Source organism: Berghia stephanieae, chromosome 13, assembly GCF_034508935.2.
Source record: "Berghia stephanieae isolate SIO BIC M18660-M18661 chromosome 13, UCSD_Bste_1.3, whole genome shotgun sequence".
NCBI classification, from domain to species: domain Eukaryota; kingdom Metazoa; phylum Mollusca; class Gastropoda; order Nudibranchia; family Aeolidiidae; genus Berghia; species Berghia stephanieae.
This window is the reverse complement of record NC_088372.1, coordinates 2417560-2434344: the sequence shown is the minus strand read 5'-3', so window position 1 is coordinate 2434344 and position 16785 is coordinate 2417560. Positions and strand designations below refer to the sequence as shown.

At 34.5% G+C, this 16785-nt stretch overlaps 1 protein-coding gene across 2 annotated transcripts in view; it reads left to right on the top strand.

Annotated features, from left to right (window-relative positions):
* LOC144959138 (outer dynein arm-docking complex subunit 2-like) overlaps window positions 1–16785 on the top strand; it is a 70148-nt gene that overhangs the window by 9863 nt on the left and 43500 nt on the right. For both annotated transcript variants that reach the window (XM_078891623.1, XM_078891622.1), the window contains exons 7-16: window positions 1457–1579; window positions 3473–3699; window positions 7111–7158; window positions 7615–7780; window positions 9999–10145; window positions 11273–11482; window positions 12113–12349; window positions 13372–13482; window positions 14804–15022; window positions 16479–16660. In XM_078891623.1, coding sequence (XP_078747749.1) covers window positions 1457–1579; window positions 3473–3699; window positions 7111–7158; window positions 7615–7780; window positions 9999–10145; window positions 11273–11482; window positions 12113–12349; window positions 13372–13482; window positions 14804–15022; window positions 16479–16660 — 1670 coding nt within the window. The remainder of the gene's footprint in view (window positions 1–1456; window positions 1580–3472; window positions 3700–7110; window positions 7159–7614; window positions 7781–9998; window positions 10146–11272; window positions 11483–12112; window positions 12350–13371; window positions 13483–14803; window positions 15023–16478; window positions 16661–16785) is intronic.

Here is a 16785-nt window from a genome sequence, read left to right as displayed (position 1 = left end):
GTCTCTTTCTACATATTAAGTGTTGCTGTTGACGAGGGACCCCTTTTAAAGCGCTTTGAGCATGTTTAGTGGATATTGCCCTATATAAAAGCTCAATTTAAAAATGTTTTTTTATAAATGATGGATAAAAGGTAATGTTACCGTATAATCCTTAATACTTACATCAAAAAGGAAAAAAAAAAGGAAAGAAAAACTAAAGCATAGCGGTCAACTGTCTTGAAAAAAATCGGGGCTGTCCAGATTTGGCAATCTTAACTTTTTTTTTTTTTTCTTGTTTTTTTTTTTTTTTAATTTTTTTTTTTAAAAATAGGACTGTTTGAGAAAGTGAGTTTTTGAAAATTATGGAAAAGCCCACCTTAGTACCACCCATTTGTTATGATATAAATTATATTATGTTATTGTTGTTGTTTTTCTAAGGTCCCCAACATGATAGTACCACCCATTTGTTTTCTTATGTTATGATATAAATTATATTATGTTATTGTTGTTGTTTTTCTCGGGTTGCCAACATGATAGTACCACCGCCCATTTGTTTTCTTATGTTATGATATAAATTATGTGTTATTGTTGTTGTTTTTCTAAGGTCCCCAACATGATAGTACCACCCATTTGTTTTCTTATGTTATGATATAAATTATATGTTATTGTTGTTGTTTTTCTAGGGTCCCCAACATGATAATACCACCCATTTGTTTTCTTATGTTATGATATAAATTATATGGTATTGTTGTTTTTCTAGGGTCCCCAGTGTGATAGTACCACCCATTTGTTTTCTTATGTTATGATATAAATTATATGGTATTGTTGTTTTTCTCGGGTCCCCAACATGATAGTACCAGCCATTTGTTTTCTTATGTTATGATATAAATTATATATTATTGTTGCTGTTTTTCTCGGGTCCATAACATGATAGTACCACCACCCATTTGTTTTCTTATGTTATGATATAAATTATATGGTATTGTTGTTTTTCTAGGGTCCCCAACATGATAACACCACCCATTTGTTTTCTTATGTTATGATATAAATTATATGGTATTGTTGTTTTTCTAGGGTCCCCAACATGATAATACCACCCATTTGTTTTCTTATGTTATGATATAAATTATATGGTATTGTTGTTTTTCTCGGGTCCCCAACATGATAGTACCAGCCATTTGTTTTCTTATGTTATGATATAAATTATATTATGTTATTGTTGTTGTTTTTCTCGGGTCGCCAACATGATAGTACCAGCCATTTGTTTTCTTATGTTATGATATAAATTATATGTTATTGTTGCTGTTTTTCTCGGGTCCCCAACATGATAGTACCAGCCATTTGTTTTCTTATGTTATGATATAAATTATATGTTATTGTTGCTGTTTTTCTCGGGTCCCCAACATGATAGTACCACCGCCCATTTGTTTTCTTATGTTATGATATAAATTATATGTTATTGTTGCTGTTTTTTAAGGGTCCCCAACATGAAAAAGGTGGACAACTGGACTATGACAGAGTGGACAACGACACATACCGAGATCTGGTCACTTTACTCAAAGCAAAATCACCTAAATTTGCTGAAATGATTGACAAACAGGTAAAGTGTTGTAAAACTCGTATTACTATATTTTGTTTTTATTTTTGTTTTTGTATTTCTTAATTACTTATTGTTATTTGGGGTTTTTTTTAACTGGAACTATTTGTTTTTAAAAAGAGCGTTTACATGTTTATTTCCAGTAGAATTTTGATATTTGAGCATTTCTCTATTTTTAAGGTTTATTGATATGGACGACTTTCTTGATCTCACAAAAAAATTAACGGTACCAATAATGTTTTAACATTTGACCTTGTCATACCTGCAAAATATAAGTGTAAAGGCTCTTCTAATTTATTTTTTTTATAATGAGAAGCATGGCACAACCATAATGGTGTAATCTTGGTCAGGAACTATTAAAAGGGAATGAAATTATCGGAAGAGTAGCGTCCCTTGATTGGACGTCACCTTACAGAGAGAACGTCAACATGGTTTTGCGCATGCGTCTCTCTCGTCCTCACTTTCGGTGAAGTGTCTCATGCCGCTTTCACTGGAAGCGAGGACGAGAGATGCATGCGTAAAACCAAAATGACGTTCTCTCTCTAATAACTTCTCCGCCGGTGACGTACAATCAAGGGACGCTACTCTTCTGCTAATCTCATTCCCTATAGGGTTCACATCCATCCTGCCATGGTTTGTGTCACTGTTCCTTAACATGGGACATTACTCTTACAGTCGCCCAGAGGTGCAATTATTATTCAATGAATTTTTATTTTTTTTACTATTTGGAGTTGAAAAAGTTTATAAATCTTAGATCATTTCATGCTACTTCCTACAATCAAGGGTCTCATGCCGCTTTCACTGGAAACGAGGACGAGAGATGCATGCGTAAAACCAAAATGACGTTCTCTCTCTAATAACTTCTCCGCCGGTGACGTACAATCAAGGGACGCTACTCTTCCGCTAATCTCATTCTCTATAGGGTTCACATCCATCCTGCCATGGTTTGTGTCACTGTTCCTTAACATGGGACATTACTCTTACAGTCGCCCAGAGGTGCAATTATTATTCAATGAATTTTTATTTTTTTTACTATTTGGAGTTGAAAAAGTTTATAAATATTAGATCATTTCATGCTACTTCCTACAATCAAGGGGAAAATCATATTCACCCAAGAAGAATAGATCTCAAAATAATTGTGATTCACTCTTCAGCTCAATGCATTGATATATTTTTATGGTCGAGTGTCGTTAGTAATAACTAAACGGAAATTGGTCTATATCAATAATATCAAATTGAAATTTTGTTTTAAAATATTTTATTTTCTTTTATTTCTAAGTTTGATTTTTTTTTGTAATTACTGTTATTATTTAATTTACTTTCTGAATAAATTGACAACCAATAATCTGACTGCAAAAGAACTTTTCACATAAGATGTCAAAATACTTTACAAATAAGAAGTCAAATTTTTTGCCTTTAAAGTTGAGAGTAAAAGGAAAGCTTTCAAAATTTGAAATATGTCTGAAATTTGCAGTCAAATAATTTGGTATTGATTTTTTTTTTTTTAATGTTTTGCTTTTGTTGAAATTTGGCCATTTTGATGGTTGTACTCTATTGTCACAAAAAAATTAGAGGACGTGTGTATTATTTCCTTTTTACGTTTAACACACGTTGACGTGTATTATTTCCTTTTTACGTTTAACACACGTTGACGTGTGTATTATTTCTTTTTTATGTTTAACACACGTTGAAGTGTGTATTATTGCCTTTTTATGTTTAACACACATTGACGTGTGTATTATTTCCTTTTTATGTTTAACACACATTGACGTGTGTATTATTTCCTTTTTATGTTTAACACACGTTGACGTGTTATTATTTCTTTTGTATGTTTAACACACGTACGTTGATGTGTGTACATTTGTTATGTCATATAATATATTATGTATTGTGTAGGAGTTCACGGTCAAACAGCAGGATAAGGACAAAGGCCTACAGCAGACTTTGAACGACGGCCGGGACGACGAGCTGGACGGGGAGATGACCACGCGGTCCGATCACCACACCTGGCAACAGAAGGACCAGCAGCAGGAGAAGGACAGGAGACCCAAAGTCCAGACCAAGAGCCGTCTGGAGCCGTCTCTCAAATGGAAGGCTCTGGGTCTGGACGAGGATCAGAAATCGTAGGCGTTTCGATATTCTCCCATCCTATAATATGTGACTCACCAAAAACATTTGAAATAGGTGATAAGTCGGGATGAACCAGATGCCAAAAAGTGAATTTTATTAATAATAATACTAATAATATTAATAATAATAATAATAATCTCATCTCATGTAGTTCCATATCTGAAGCAGACGTCGGAGGTCATCTTCCGCCAAGCTGATCTATCTCTTGCCAATTCTATTAAAGCAGCGCCACCTTTCTCAGCTTCATCTGTCCAAGTTCTTATCCCTTTCAAATACGTTATTCTTTGTCTTCCTCTTATTCTTTTTCCATTCATCTTTCCAGTCAAGGCGAGTATTTCCAAACCAGGGTGGCGGATAATGTGTCCTAAAAATTCCATTTGGCGTTTGATGATTTTTGTTATCAGTGATCTTTTTCTGTTTGCCATTTCTAAAATTTCTTCATTTCTTTTCCTTTCCATCCATGACACCCTCATCATTCTTCTGTAAAACCACATTTCCACTGCCTCCAGTCTTTTAACCATGGTCTTGTTTATGGTCCAGCTCTCACAACCATATAGCAGCACAGACAGTACATAGCAATCCAGGACTTTGATTTTTGTTTTCATGCTAATATTCCTGTTTTTCATAATTGTATGCAGCTGGTTGAATGCATTCTTCGCCATACCTATTCTTTTCTTTATTTCACAATCTGATTTTCCATTGGATGTTACATTGAAGCCTAAATATTTGAAACATTCAACTTGTTGTATTGTTTGTCCTCTGCTTGTTATTACACAGGCTGGTGGGTTATTATTTTTAGATACCGTCATACATTCTGTTTTAGATATATATAATAATAATAATAATATTAATAATAATAATAATAATAATAATAATAATAATAATAATAATAATAATAATAATAATAATAATAATAATAATAATAATAATAATAATAATATTATTATTAATAATAATAATAATAATAATAATAATAATAATAATAATAATAATAATAATAATAATAATAATAATAATAATAATAATAATATACTTTATTCATTAAAAAAAAAATGGAAATTCTTTTCAGACGTGGCATGCATAAAAATGTATAAAAACACAAAGTTGAAAATCTTTGGCGACAATGTATACATATATATATATATATATATATATATATATATATATATATATATATATATATATATATATATATATATATATATATATATATATATATATATATATATATATATATATATATATATATATATATATATATATGCAAATGCACAAAAATGTAAAAAAATATACAACCAAGAACCAATAGCGACAATAATAGAAATTCTAAGAAATTCTAGTCTTATGCAGTGGAAAAATAAGAACTTTGTATCGTAATGGTAAGAAACCAGGGTGTGGGTACGACCTGTGTAAGATGAAGGTCTGAGCAAGTGTGTATGAAAGGTGCCCGGACAAAGCAGGAAAGAAAATTACAAGAAACAAAAATGAGTCTACTCGACTGGGGATCGAACCTCAGATCTCCTGATTCCCAGTCTGACATATAATAAGAAGGTCAGAGGTTCGATCCCCAGTCGAGGTCGACTGATTTTTTGAATGTTTTTTTTTTTTTCTTGTATTTTTCTTTCTTGCTTTGTCTGGCACCTTTCATACACACTTTTGTTCAGTTGCTGGGAGCACGTAACATCAGACTGTTGAGTCCAATTTCATTTTAATATGTCTTTTTGTTTATATAATAATTATTAACATTGTATTACAATCTAACACTTAAATCCAGATGAAGGAGTTTGAAGAAGATTCGCTCGAGGAGCGTCTTCCTCATTTTAGAAGACACCGATTTCACGGAATCTACCTCAAGTATAAATTTTTAATGTTGGGTTATCTAGTTTTTGATTTTGTCATTGTCATTTCACGAGTTACATTAATACGCTTCAACAGTCGTAACGTCACTTCCCTGATCCATGTGTTTGCCTGAAAGTTCAGTAAATTTTTGCCTTCCTGAGTTGGCAACCCCTGTGACATGATAGCAGATGAAGTGGAACCAGAAATGTTTGCTTGGTTCTAATTATTTTTTTCTTAGTTATTATTTGTTTTTGTTCTTCACGTTCAGTTTTCCTATTCATTCTTTTTTTTTAAAAATTTGTTCGCTTGTTTTTTTGTATTTTTTTAGGGGGGGGGGGCAGTTTCAAAAATAGATTATATTGATTGAAAAAAAACAACTCTTATTGGTTCTTAAAAAAGAATAGAAATGATTTATTTATATAAAGTAAAATACAAGTTATATTAACTATTCAGAATCTTAGTCTTTTAGAGCATTAAATGGATTTTTTTCCTAGTTTCTTTAGCATTGATAATAATAACAATAATAATAATATAACAATAATAATAATAATAATAATAATAATAATAATGATAATAATAATAATAATAATAATAATAATAATAATAATAATAATAATAATAATAATAAACAATAATAATAATAATGATGATAATAATAATAATAATAATAATAATAATAATAATAATAATAATAATAATAATAATAATAATAATAATAATAATAATAATAATAATAATAATAATAATAATAATAATAATAATAAAAATAATAATAATAATAGCAATTGCTTGCCTGCCTTTGGATAGGAAGTTAGTTCATCTCAAAGTACTTTGCGCCATATCTAACAGTCCCAAAAAGCCACTCACTGTTTGGTAGAGAGGTAAGTGAGAGATAATAAAAATTTCAACTGCATCCAGTATCAATTCTGGTCTTCTTGCTTGAAAGAATTTAGAATTTTTATATTTAGTTATAAATATTTTAAGGACATCCAAGGGGCAGCGTGGCTCAGTGGTACAGTCTTTGCTTCATACCCGAAAGGTACCGAGTTCGATCATCCGCTGCTGTGCTGTGTGGCCTTGAGCAAGTCACCTCGCCTTAGCTCAATTTGCAGCATTGCACTGCGACTGACGCCTGGGTTATTCCAGTCTTCCCTTGGAATAGACCCTAGAGACAAATGTCCCCTTTGGGATGAATAGAGGGAATTTTGTTAACTATTTAATTTATTTTAATTTTAGAATAAGATGAGAGAATACGAGTAAAGAGTCTTTTCCAAGGACTCAATGACTTGTACTTATTTTTTTTAAAGGCTCATTGTTGCTATGGAAATCTCTCAAACCAAGGCTAAAAATTGTCTTTCACCATCACAACAATGGCGATAAGTATTGAATTATATTTTATTATTATTTTAAGAAGTAGAATAAAAGAAAAAGAAAAACCAATAGAATTGGCCTCATTTGCTTGTTTCCTGAGGACTATTTTATTATACATTTCAATTTGTTTCGAGAATATTTTTTTTTTTTTTGGAGTTTTTTAAATTACATTTTCTTCTTTTTTTTTTTTCCAGGAAAGGATCGGTGAAGAAGCCAGCCAGGACATCCGTAATTGTTGCAAGGTAAACATTCGTGTCGATTTCGGAGATTATAAACTTGTGAACTCAGATATGAATGAGTAGTCTACCTACTAGCTGTAAAACAGAGATGAATATTATAAGAGTGCTAGTACAGTCTATCTGAAACATGACACACACAGTTGCAGTGCTGCCAACCTGCCGCAAAAAATGTGGAATCGTACACATTTTCAGCGATTGTACGCTTTTACACATTTCCTCCAAGATTGTACCCATTTTCAGTGTACGGAGTCACTTCAGGTTTCTTTAGTATTATTATTCATATTATTACTATCCTATTGAGAAACCTTGGTGACCAAGTGGATATTCATATATTTTTGGATCAATTATGATCTTCATGCTGGGAGGTAGAATTCTGAAAGGATTGGATTATAGTCCAGTCTTAAATTTATCTCCCTCATCAATGACATTGTTTTCTCATTGTGTCCCGTCAAATTTCAGCCGTAAGAAGGGCGTGAAGACACCCCAAGCCGACACAGAGGACCATTTCAGTGAGAGTTCCACAGAGAGTGAGGAAGAGGAAGAAGCCATAGAGAGGAGGCCAGAGGCAAACGCGGACCTCCCCTCAGAATACTGGCAGATCCAGAAATTGGTCAAATATTTGAAGGTGAGAAAAGCTTTCTGTTTTTATATCAGACTTGCCAGATTAAGTGACCAATTGATAATGATGATAATATTTGGTGTTGAATTGCCGAAAATGTAACGAATTGAAAATGAAATGAATATGTTTATGTTGTGTATATCGCACGCGTGAAAGAAAGAGAAGAGGAGAGAGAGAGAGAGAGAGAGAGAGAGAGAGAGAGAGAGAGAGAGAGAGCGAGAGAGAGAGAGAGAGAGAGAGAATAAGTAGGAGTGAAATATCTGTTCAATGTTATAGTTATCATATAACGTTATAACAAGTGTAACTAAATGACAAATTGCCATATTTATGGACAATAAAGATCTATTATTATTATTATTATTATTATTATTATTATTATTATTATTATTATTATTATTATTATTATTACTACGAAAATTCGTAGAAATACGATTTTTTGTCTCCAGCTACAGAGCTGTATAGGTGTCTTTGACTCGATAAATCTTGTTGAGGAGGAAAGTTTAGCTCCTTAGAACCTATATTCAGGACTGGAGCATTTTTTGTTATTTCTAAAGCTATTTAAAGTGACTTTTTCTCTTTTTTTTTTTTTTTTCCCTTGGAAACTACGAATTTTTGAAATTTCCGGTTGGCATCTCTGTTATATTATTTTTTTTGTCATATTTCTCACTTTTAACTTGTTTTAACCCTTTCCTTACCAGCTATGGGGGGGCGAAGTGGCCGAGTGGTTACGGCATTGCACTGTGATCCGGACGACCCGGGTTCGAGCCCCGCTTCAGGCACTTTCCTTTTTTTCCTTGAGCAAGATTATTAACCCCTAATTTACTCACTTGGACAACATGTGTGATTCCTGTTGACATCAGACATCTTGTTTGATGAGTTATCTTTATTCCTTCGTGGAATGCCTAGGCAACGATATCTTATGATGTCGTGGCGCAAAAGGCATAATTTTTTTACCACCTATAGAAAAATCGTCACATTCGTTATGATGCAACCGACAATTTTCTCATTCTGATTTCTCTTGTACACCACAAAATCTTAAGAAATGCTTGAATTACAGCTATAGATACTAAACACTGTGTTGTAGACATCATTTTGCTGAACAACATTCTGTATAAAATGCATTTGTTACTTTTTATATTTGATTAGGAAAAGTCTATTTTGTGTCGGGTGGGTGTGAATTTTCGGGGGAAATTCTAAAAATAGCTGGTAAGGAGAGAGTTAAAGACTAAGTCAATGCTTGTGAACCTTTTTTTTTTTTGGTAATCACTGTCATATTTTATAAGTACCCTTTTATACGGTTGTGAAACGTGGACGCTTGACAAAGAATGTACGAGGAGGTTAGAGGCATTTGAGATGTGGGTATATAGAAGAATGTTGAGGGTATCATGGACAGACAGGTGTACGAACGAGGAAGTGTTGGAGAAGGTGAGAAAGGGAAAAATATTGATCGATAACACCAGAAAGAGGCAGTTACGGTTTCTGGGACATGTGTGGAGAAGAGACGGAATAGATAAGTTGGTAACATCTGGGATGATTGAAGGAAAGAGAGCTAGAGGAAGACAAAGAATAACTTATCTAAATAACCTAAGAATGGCCAAATGTGACTTAAAAAGCAACACAGATTTCATGCGCATCGCAGAGGATCGTGATTCGTGGAGACAATTGACCGGCAACGTGCTCAAGAGCACAAGCCACGATGGATGATGATGATCAACTTTTACTCGAAAGCTTTTACACCCCAGTCATCATGAGACACTAAAATTGCATCGATTTTGGTGTGAAAAAAAAAAATATGATATCAAAATTCACTCGTGGTGTATCCATTATATACAAGAATTTGATTTTGTAGATCGAATAACAATGTGAAATTGAATGTAAGCTTCAATTTAATATACGAAAACAGATAAAATGGACGTTTCAGGTTTCCCCTTTATCAACAAAACAGGATGAATGAAAGACTACAGATGAATGAGATAATGTGGTAATGGCGTTGTTAAGATGTTAAAAAATAAAGGAAATAGATCTTTGAAATAGTAATAGAAACATTCATCTAACCAACTGGGGTTGATGTTGTTCCCTTTAGTTATCAGGCGAGTGTTCTATATATAGAGATGTGGGGTTTTTTTTATTTATTTATTTATTTGTTTGTTTTACGGATGATTTTTTAAACATTTTTTGTTGTTTTTTTTAATAAATACTAATCGTTTTATTCATTTTATCAAAGGGAGGTAACCAAACAGCCACCATCATTGCCCTGTGTTCCCTGCGAGACTTCAATCTCGCCCAGGAGACGTGTCAGCTGGCCATTCGTGACGTCGGAGGTCTGGAGGTCCTCATCAACCTCCTGGATACAGAGGAGGTCAAGTGTAAGGTGAGGCAATTTTCCTCTTTGTTTCAATTTATTTTTCTTTTGGGGTGCTCTATATTGTAGTTCTATAATTTTTCAACTAACTGCCATTTTCTCCTCCTTTTTTACGTGCTATTTTTATTTATTTTATTATTTTAAGGGTTTTTTGCGGTATTTGCGACACATTTCGGTCAAATCATTGCCAGAACTGTTGCTGATCTGACCTAATAAATGTGTTACAAGTGCTGTAAAACTCTTAAAAACAAAAACAAAACAAAAATTACGAGGATGGGCACCTACCATGGAGACTGGTATTTCAATATTGTAGTATATAATTAACCCTCTCCTAACCAACTATAGGAAAATCGTCATATTCGATACGATACAACCAACATTTTTCTTTTTCAAATTTCTGTTGTACATTATTATAAATTTAAAGAAAATGAACAGTGTATCGAAGAGCATGTTTTTTATGTATTGCAAGAATTTTACTGCTATTGTGTTTGAGTGATAAAACATCTATTTTGTGTTAGTTGGGTGTGAAGTTTTGGGGAAAATCCTGAAAATGGCTGGGAACGAGAGAGTTAATGTGAGTGGTATTGTTTGAGTGTCGGTCGCTTGTAGAAATTTTTAGCCTGTAGAGGTGATATGTACATGTGATTGTTGCCATAGCTCAGTTGGTAGGTCACTCAATGGAAAAAGAAATTGAGCTTTATTCATCCCATAGGAGAAATTTTTCTCCAGGGTCTATTCCAAGGGAAGACTACTGGAATAACCCAAGGCATCAGCCGCAGTGCAGCGCCGCAAATTGAGCTAGGGCGAGATGACTTGCTCAAGGCCACACAGCGCAGCGGTGGGTGACCGAACAAAGACCGTACAGCTGAGCCACGCTGCCTCATAATGGACTTAGTGACATTATCATTCCCATTGTTTAATGATTCAAATTACAATATCCACGGAACTAAGGAAATAAAAACAATAACAATTTTACAGGTCAAAGTTCAAGCAATTTGCAATCCCCTTAGCCAGGAGTAAAAAGTTATGAAAACCGTTTAATAAATTTTTATCCACACATTAACTACTTTACCCTTCCTTCCTTCCTGCTCCCTTCCCCTTTCACCACCACTTTACCATCGCACAAAACCAATCAGATTGGAGCACTGAAAATCCTGAAGGAAATTTCCAGAAACACTCAAATCCGACGGGCCATCGCAGATCTCGGAGGTCTGCAGACGATGGTGAAGATCCTGCGGGACTCGGACAAGGACCTCAAATGTTTGGCAGCCGAGACCATTGCAAACGTCGCCAAGTTCCGACGTGCCAGGAGGACTGTGAGGCAGCATGGAGGAATCAAGAGATTGGTGAGGACAATTATATATATATATATATATATATTTAGATATATAGAAGGAACAAAATTGAAGTAATTGAGCTCTTTGTTATTGTTTTTTTTTTTTTGGACAGCCATTTTAATGAGTAGTTCTCACTATGTAATAAATAATAATGATAATGTAGATCATTTATACTGCACCTAAAAAGGCATATATTATACAAACAGCTCTAGTCGCCTTTTCAATACAACCTCAAAGCTACAATAAAAGGTCATAGGTACACAAAACATGCTTTTAAGACGTTCATATCAGAAAAAATAATCCATAAAAGGAAATTGGTTTTAATCTATCAAAAATTTCCTAACAAAATAATAATAATAATAATAATAATAATAATAATAATAATAATAATAATAATAATAATAATAATAATAATAATAATAATAGTATCTTTATTATCCATGAAGGCAGTTTTTCATTTGGTTACACCATATACGTAATATACGCAAGCAGATACGAATGGAAAAAAAAACAAAGTTTAAAACATGGTTTTGTGTGTTGGTACATAATACCCAGCCGGTAGATATTTGTGATATTTTTAGCTAAACGCATTGCATCAGTATATATATATATATAACCTTTTTTTCTCCATCTTCCCAGGTCCAACTCCTAGACTGTCCTAAGCTGACATCGTCCACCATGACCAGCGAAATGAAGCACAGCGTGGAGGTGGCTCGGTGCGGAGCCTTGGCTCTCTGGAGCTGCTCCAAGAGCAAGAAGAACAAGGAGGCGATGCGTAAAGCCGGCGCCATCCCTCTCCTGGCCAAATTACTCAAGTCTGAACACGAGAACATGTTGATTCCAGTTGTGGGGACTCTACAGGAATGTGCCTCAGAGGTCTGTTCTGTTCTGGCTTTGTATTTTCTTGCTCAACCCTTCCCTTCTCATACCTGCCGAATCTTACGATTTTTTCGTAATTTTTACGAATTTTAGACAAATTTCATGGCCGAATACGAAATTTCATGAAAAATTACGAATTTTTAATTCTTAGTATTACTTAAATAATAATAATAATAAGAAGAAGAAGAAGAAGAAGAACATCAACAACAACTACTAATACTACTACCACTACTACTACTGCTACTACTACTATTACTACTACTACTACTACTACTACTACTACTACTACTACTACTACTACTACTTCTACTACTACTACTACTACTACTACTACTACTACTACTATTACTACTACTATAATAATGATAATAATAATAATAATATTGTGGTTGTTCATACACAATTTCAGAAATTACGAATTTCCTTGTCAAATTACTAAAATTGAAGTTTTCAATTTGGCAGGTTTGCCTTCAACTACCACCCCACCCCCCTTCTCTCTCTCTCTCTCTCTCTCTGTCTCTTTCTCTCTCTACCTCTCTCTCTCTCTGTCTCTCTCTATCTCTCCCTCGATCTATCTCTCTGTGTGTGTCTCTCTCTCTCTCTGTCTCTCTCTCTCTCTCTCTCTCTCTCTCTCTCTCTCTCCGTCAGTCTCTCTCCCTCCCTCTCTCTCTCTCTCTCTCTCTCTCTCTCTCTCTCTCTCTCTCTCTCTCTCTCTCTCTCTCTCTCTCTCTCTCTCTCTCTCTCTCTCTCGCTGAGCAAGCTCCTGGTTTAACTTTGACAGTCTTATTACTATTATTATTATTATTATTATTATTATTATTTTTATTATTATTATTATTATTATTATTATTATTATTATTCTTTCTTATTCTTCTCCTTCTCCTCCTCCTTCCTCTTTCAGCTTATCCCACATTTTTATACTCTACTCTTCTTTATCTGGTAAGAAAAACAACAATCTCAATGTTTTATTGTTTGTTTATTATCATAAAAAAAATACTTTGCTCCATCTCTCTCCCCAGTTCAGCTACGGTTTAGCAATACGAACAGAGGGGATGATAGAAGATTTGGTGAAGAACTTGAAGAGCTCCAACCCAGAACTACAGATGCATTGTGCCTCAGCCATCTTCAAAGTAAGTTTGCTGATGATAACTTAAACAATTTAAGGCTTCAACTCTTGAAAGAATAACATGGCCAAACAGCTATATAGAGATAATGATAATAATAATAATAATCATAATAATAATAATAATAATAATAATGCTGAAAACTTATATAGCGCTGTAACTCCGAGACACCAGACTCTAAGGGCTTAAATTACAAATTACTTTGGCTGAAACATACTCATTCACACATACAAGCACACACACACACACATATATACACTCACACACACACACACACACAACACAAACCAGACACCTATCTTGCTTCTCATACCATCTACTAAAGATGAAACAGATATGTTTTATGAAAACGTTTAAAAATAGACAAAGATTCTTTTTCACGAATGCTCTGTGCTAAGGCGTTCCAAATAGAGCGTCCAAAATGAGAAAAGGATCTCGTTCCAGCATAAGTAAGTAGTAAGCCTTGCAGTCCGAATGACGCTTGCTGAGAATTGTGTGATTCAATCATGGTCGATGAGTATAGCTGGTCTCTCCATCCATGTTGTTAATTGCTTCCATTGGTCACGGTCCTGGGCCAGAGTTTTGAGGCTGTCAAGATCTTGTTGTGACTTTAGTACGAGGGCAATGCAGTATTTCTTAGATCTTCAGGGATTAATTCGGTCTCATCTGAATCCAGAAATTTATGATATGTAGAGAGATCCTTGTTCAGGGTAGTTAATTCGCTTTACAAGGGGTTCCTGGTCAACAGCAACATTTAACATGTAGGACGAGACATGACGCCTGTTAGGCGATATTACAATCTTTCGGACAAAGACAACACTGTTAACGGCCAGGTACTCCATTTTACACCTGAATACAGTAAGAGAATGTGAGTAAAGAGCCTTTTCCAAGGACTAACTATGCGCTGAGCGAGGCTCGAACCCAGGACCTTCCAATCCGAAAGCGATTGTCATACCACTAGACCACATAGCCGCACCACAAGGCTTTTAATTATCACTTATATCTTATTTATTTATTTGTTTTTGTACATGTAAAACTTTTATTCAAATTATAATATAAGTTAGTTAGAGAGAGAGAGAGCAAGAGAGAGAGAGAGAGAGAGAGAGAGGTAGAAAGAAATCGACAGAGAGAGAGGCAGGTGGGTGGAAGATAAGGGATTTGGAAGGGATGTACATGGATAAAAAGAGTAAGAGAGGTTTTTTTTGTTATGAACAAAGGGGAATAACTCATATTTTATCATAATCATGATGCAACTTTGTTCTCGTAGTATTGAATATATATATATTTATCCTTTTCTCTCTTCTGTCCATCCACACCAACACTCCAGTGTGCAGAGGAAAAAGAAACCCGAGACCTAGTCCGTCAGTACGGCGGCCTGGACCCATTAGTCGGCCTACTGGCCAGCAACACCGAAGACAAACAGCTGTTGGCCGCCGCCACCGGTGCCATCTGGAAGTGTTCTATCAGTCCAGAGAATGTCCGGCGATTCCAGGAACTCAAGGCCATCGACCTGCTGGTGGGATTGCTACACAATCAGCCCGAAGAGGTGAGATCATCATCATTGCCTTTTCACCCTGGGTCAGGGTATAGGCCACAGACAAACAGTTTCCATCCTTCTCTATCCTGAGCTAACTTTTTAATCTCATTCCAGGTCTTACCACTTCTCTGTATATCAGCTTCTTTAATTCTTCTCCATGTTCCTGGTGGCCTTCCCCTTGATCTTCTGCCCTGAGGCTTCCAGTCCGTATGAATCCCGTCCGCTCTCCCTGAATATAAAATCTTCTCCCCAGACTTGAGGTGTTTCTGTCCAGATTGTATCCAGTGGGTTTCGCTTACTCCAAGTATATGCAGATAGAAATGATAATAATAATAATAATAATCATAATAATATAATAAATAATAATAATAATAATTAATAATAATAATAATAATAATAATAATAATAATAATAATAATATTGATAATAATAATAATAATAATAATAATAATAATAATAATAATAATAATAATAATAATAATATAATAATAATAATAATAACAATAATAATAATAATAATAATAATAATAATAATCATTATAATAATAATAATAATAATAATAATAATAATAATAATAATAATATGTGTCAAGTGTATAAACTAGAGCTTTACATTAGAGCTTTTATATTGCGCAATATCCACTAAATGTGCTCAAACTGCCTTACAAAGGGTCGCTGACCAACAGCAACACGTAACATGTAGAACAAGACATGACGTCTTTTAGGCAATATAATTTTATTTTTTTTAAACAAAAAAACTTGGACGTTTTTTATAACGCAATATCCACTAAACGTGTTCAAAGCGCTTTACAAGGGGTCTCTGACAAACAGCAACATGTAACATGTAAAACGAGACATGACGCCTGTTAGGCGACATATATTAATTTTTTTTTCGGACAGAGACAATGCTGTTAACGTCCAGGTACTCATTTTACACCTGAGTACAGTGAGAGAATGTGAGTAAAGAGCCTTTTTTCCAAGAACTCAACTATGCGCTCCGTACCCAAAAGGTACCGAGTTCGATCACCCACCACTGCGCTGTGTGCGTGGCCTTGAGCAAGTCACCTCACCCAAGCTCAATTTTTTGCGCTGCACTGCGGGGGATGACGCTTGGATTGTTCCATTCAGTCTTCCCTCGGAATAGACTCTGGAGACAAATGTCCCCTATGGGATGAATAATGGGAATTTTATTTATACTATTTAATTTATTTTTATGTTAGAATAACATGAAAGAATACGAGTAAAGAGTCTTTTCCAAGGACTCAACGACTTGTACTTATTTATTTATTTATAGGCTCATTGTTGCTATGGAAATACTGTCAAAACCAACGCACACAAAATGTCTTTCACCATCACAACAATGATGATAAGTATTGAATTGTAAGCTTCAATTTATTAGACGAAGACAGATACTGCAGACGTTTCGGGTTTCCCCTTTATCATCAAATCTTTCTTTCCCTTCCAGGTTTTAGTCAACGTGGTCGGTGCCTTGGGAGAGCTGGCCAAGGACCCACCAAACCGAATGGCCATCAGAAAAGCTGGGGGGATCTCGCCATTGGTCAGTTTGCTGACCGGAACTAACCAAGCTCTGCTGGTCAACGTTACGAAAGCGGTTGGAGAATGTGCTGAAGAGAATGATAACATGATGTGGGTTTTTTTTTGTTTTATCTTATCTTATCTTAGATCATCAATATATATACAGAGCTGCCAACCTACCTCAAAAAATGCGGAATTGTACGCATTTCCCCCTAGATTGTACCCTTTTCAGTGTA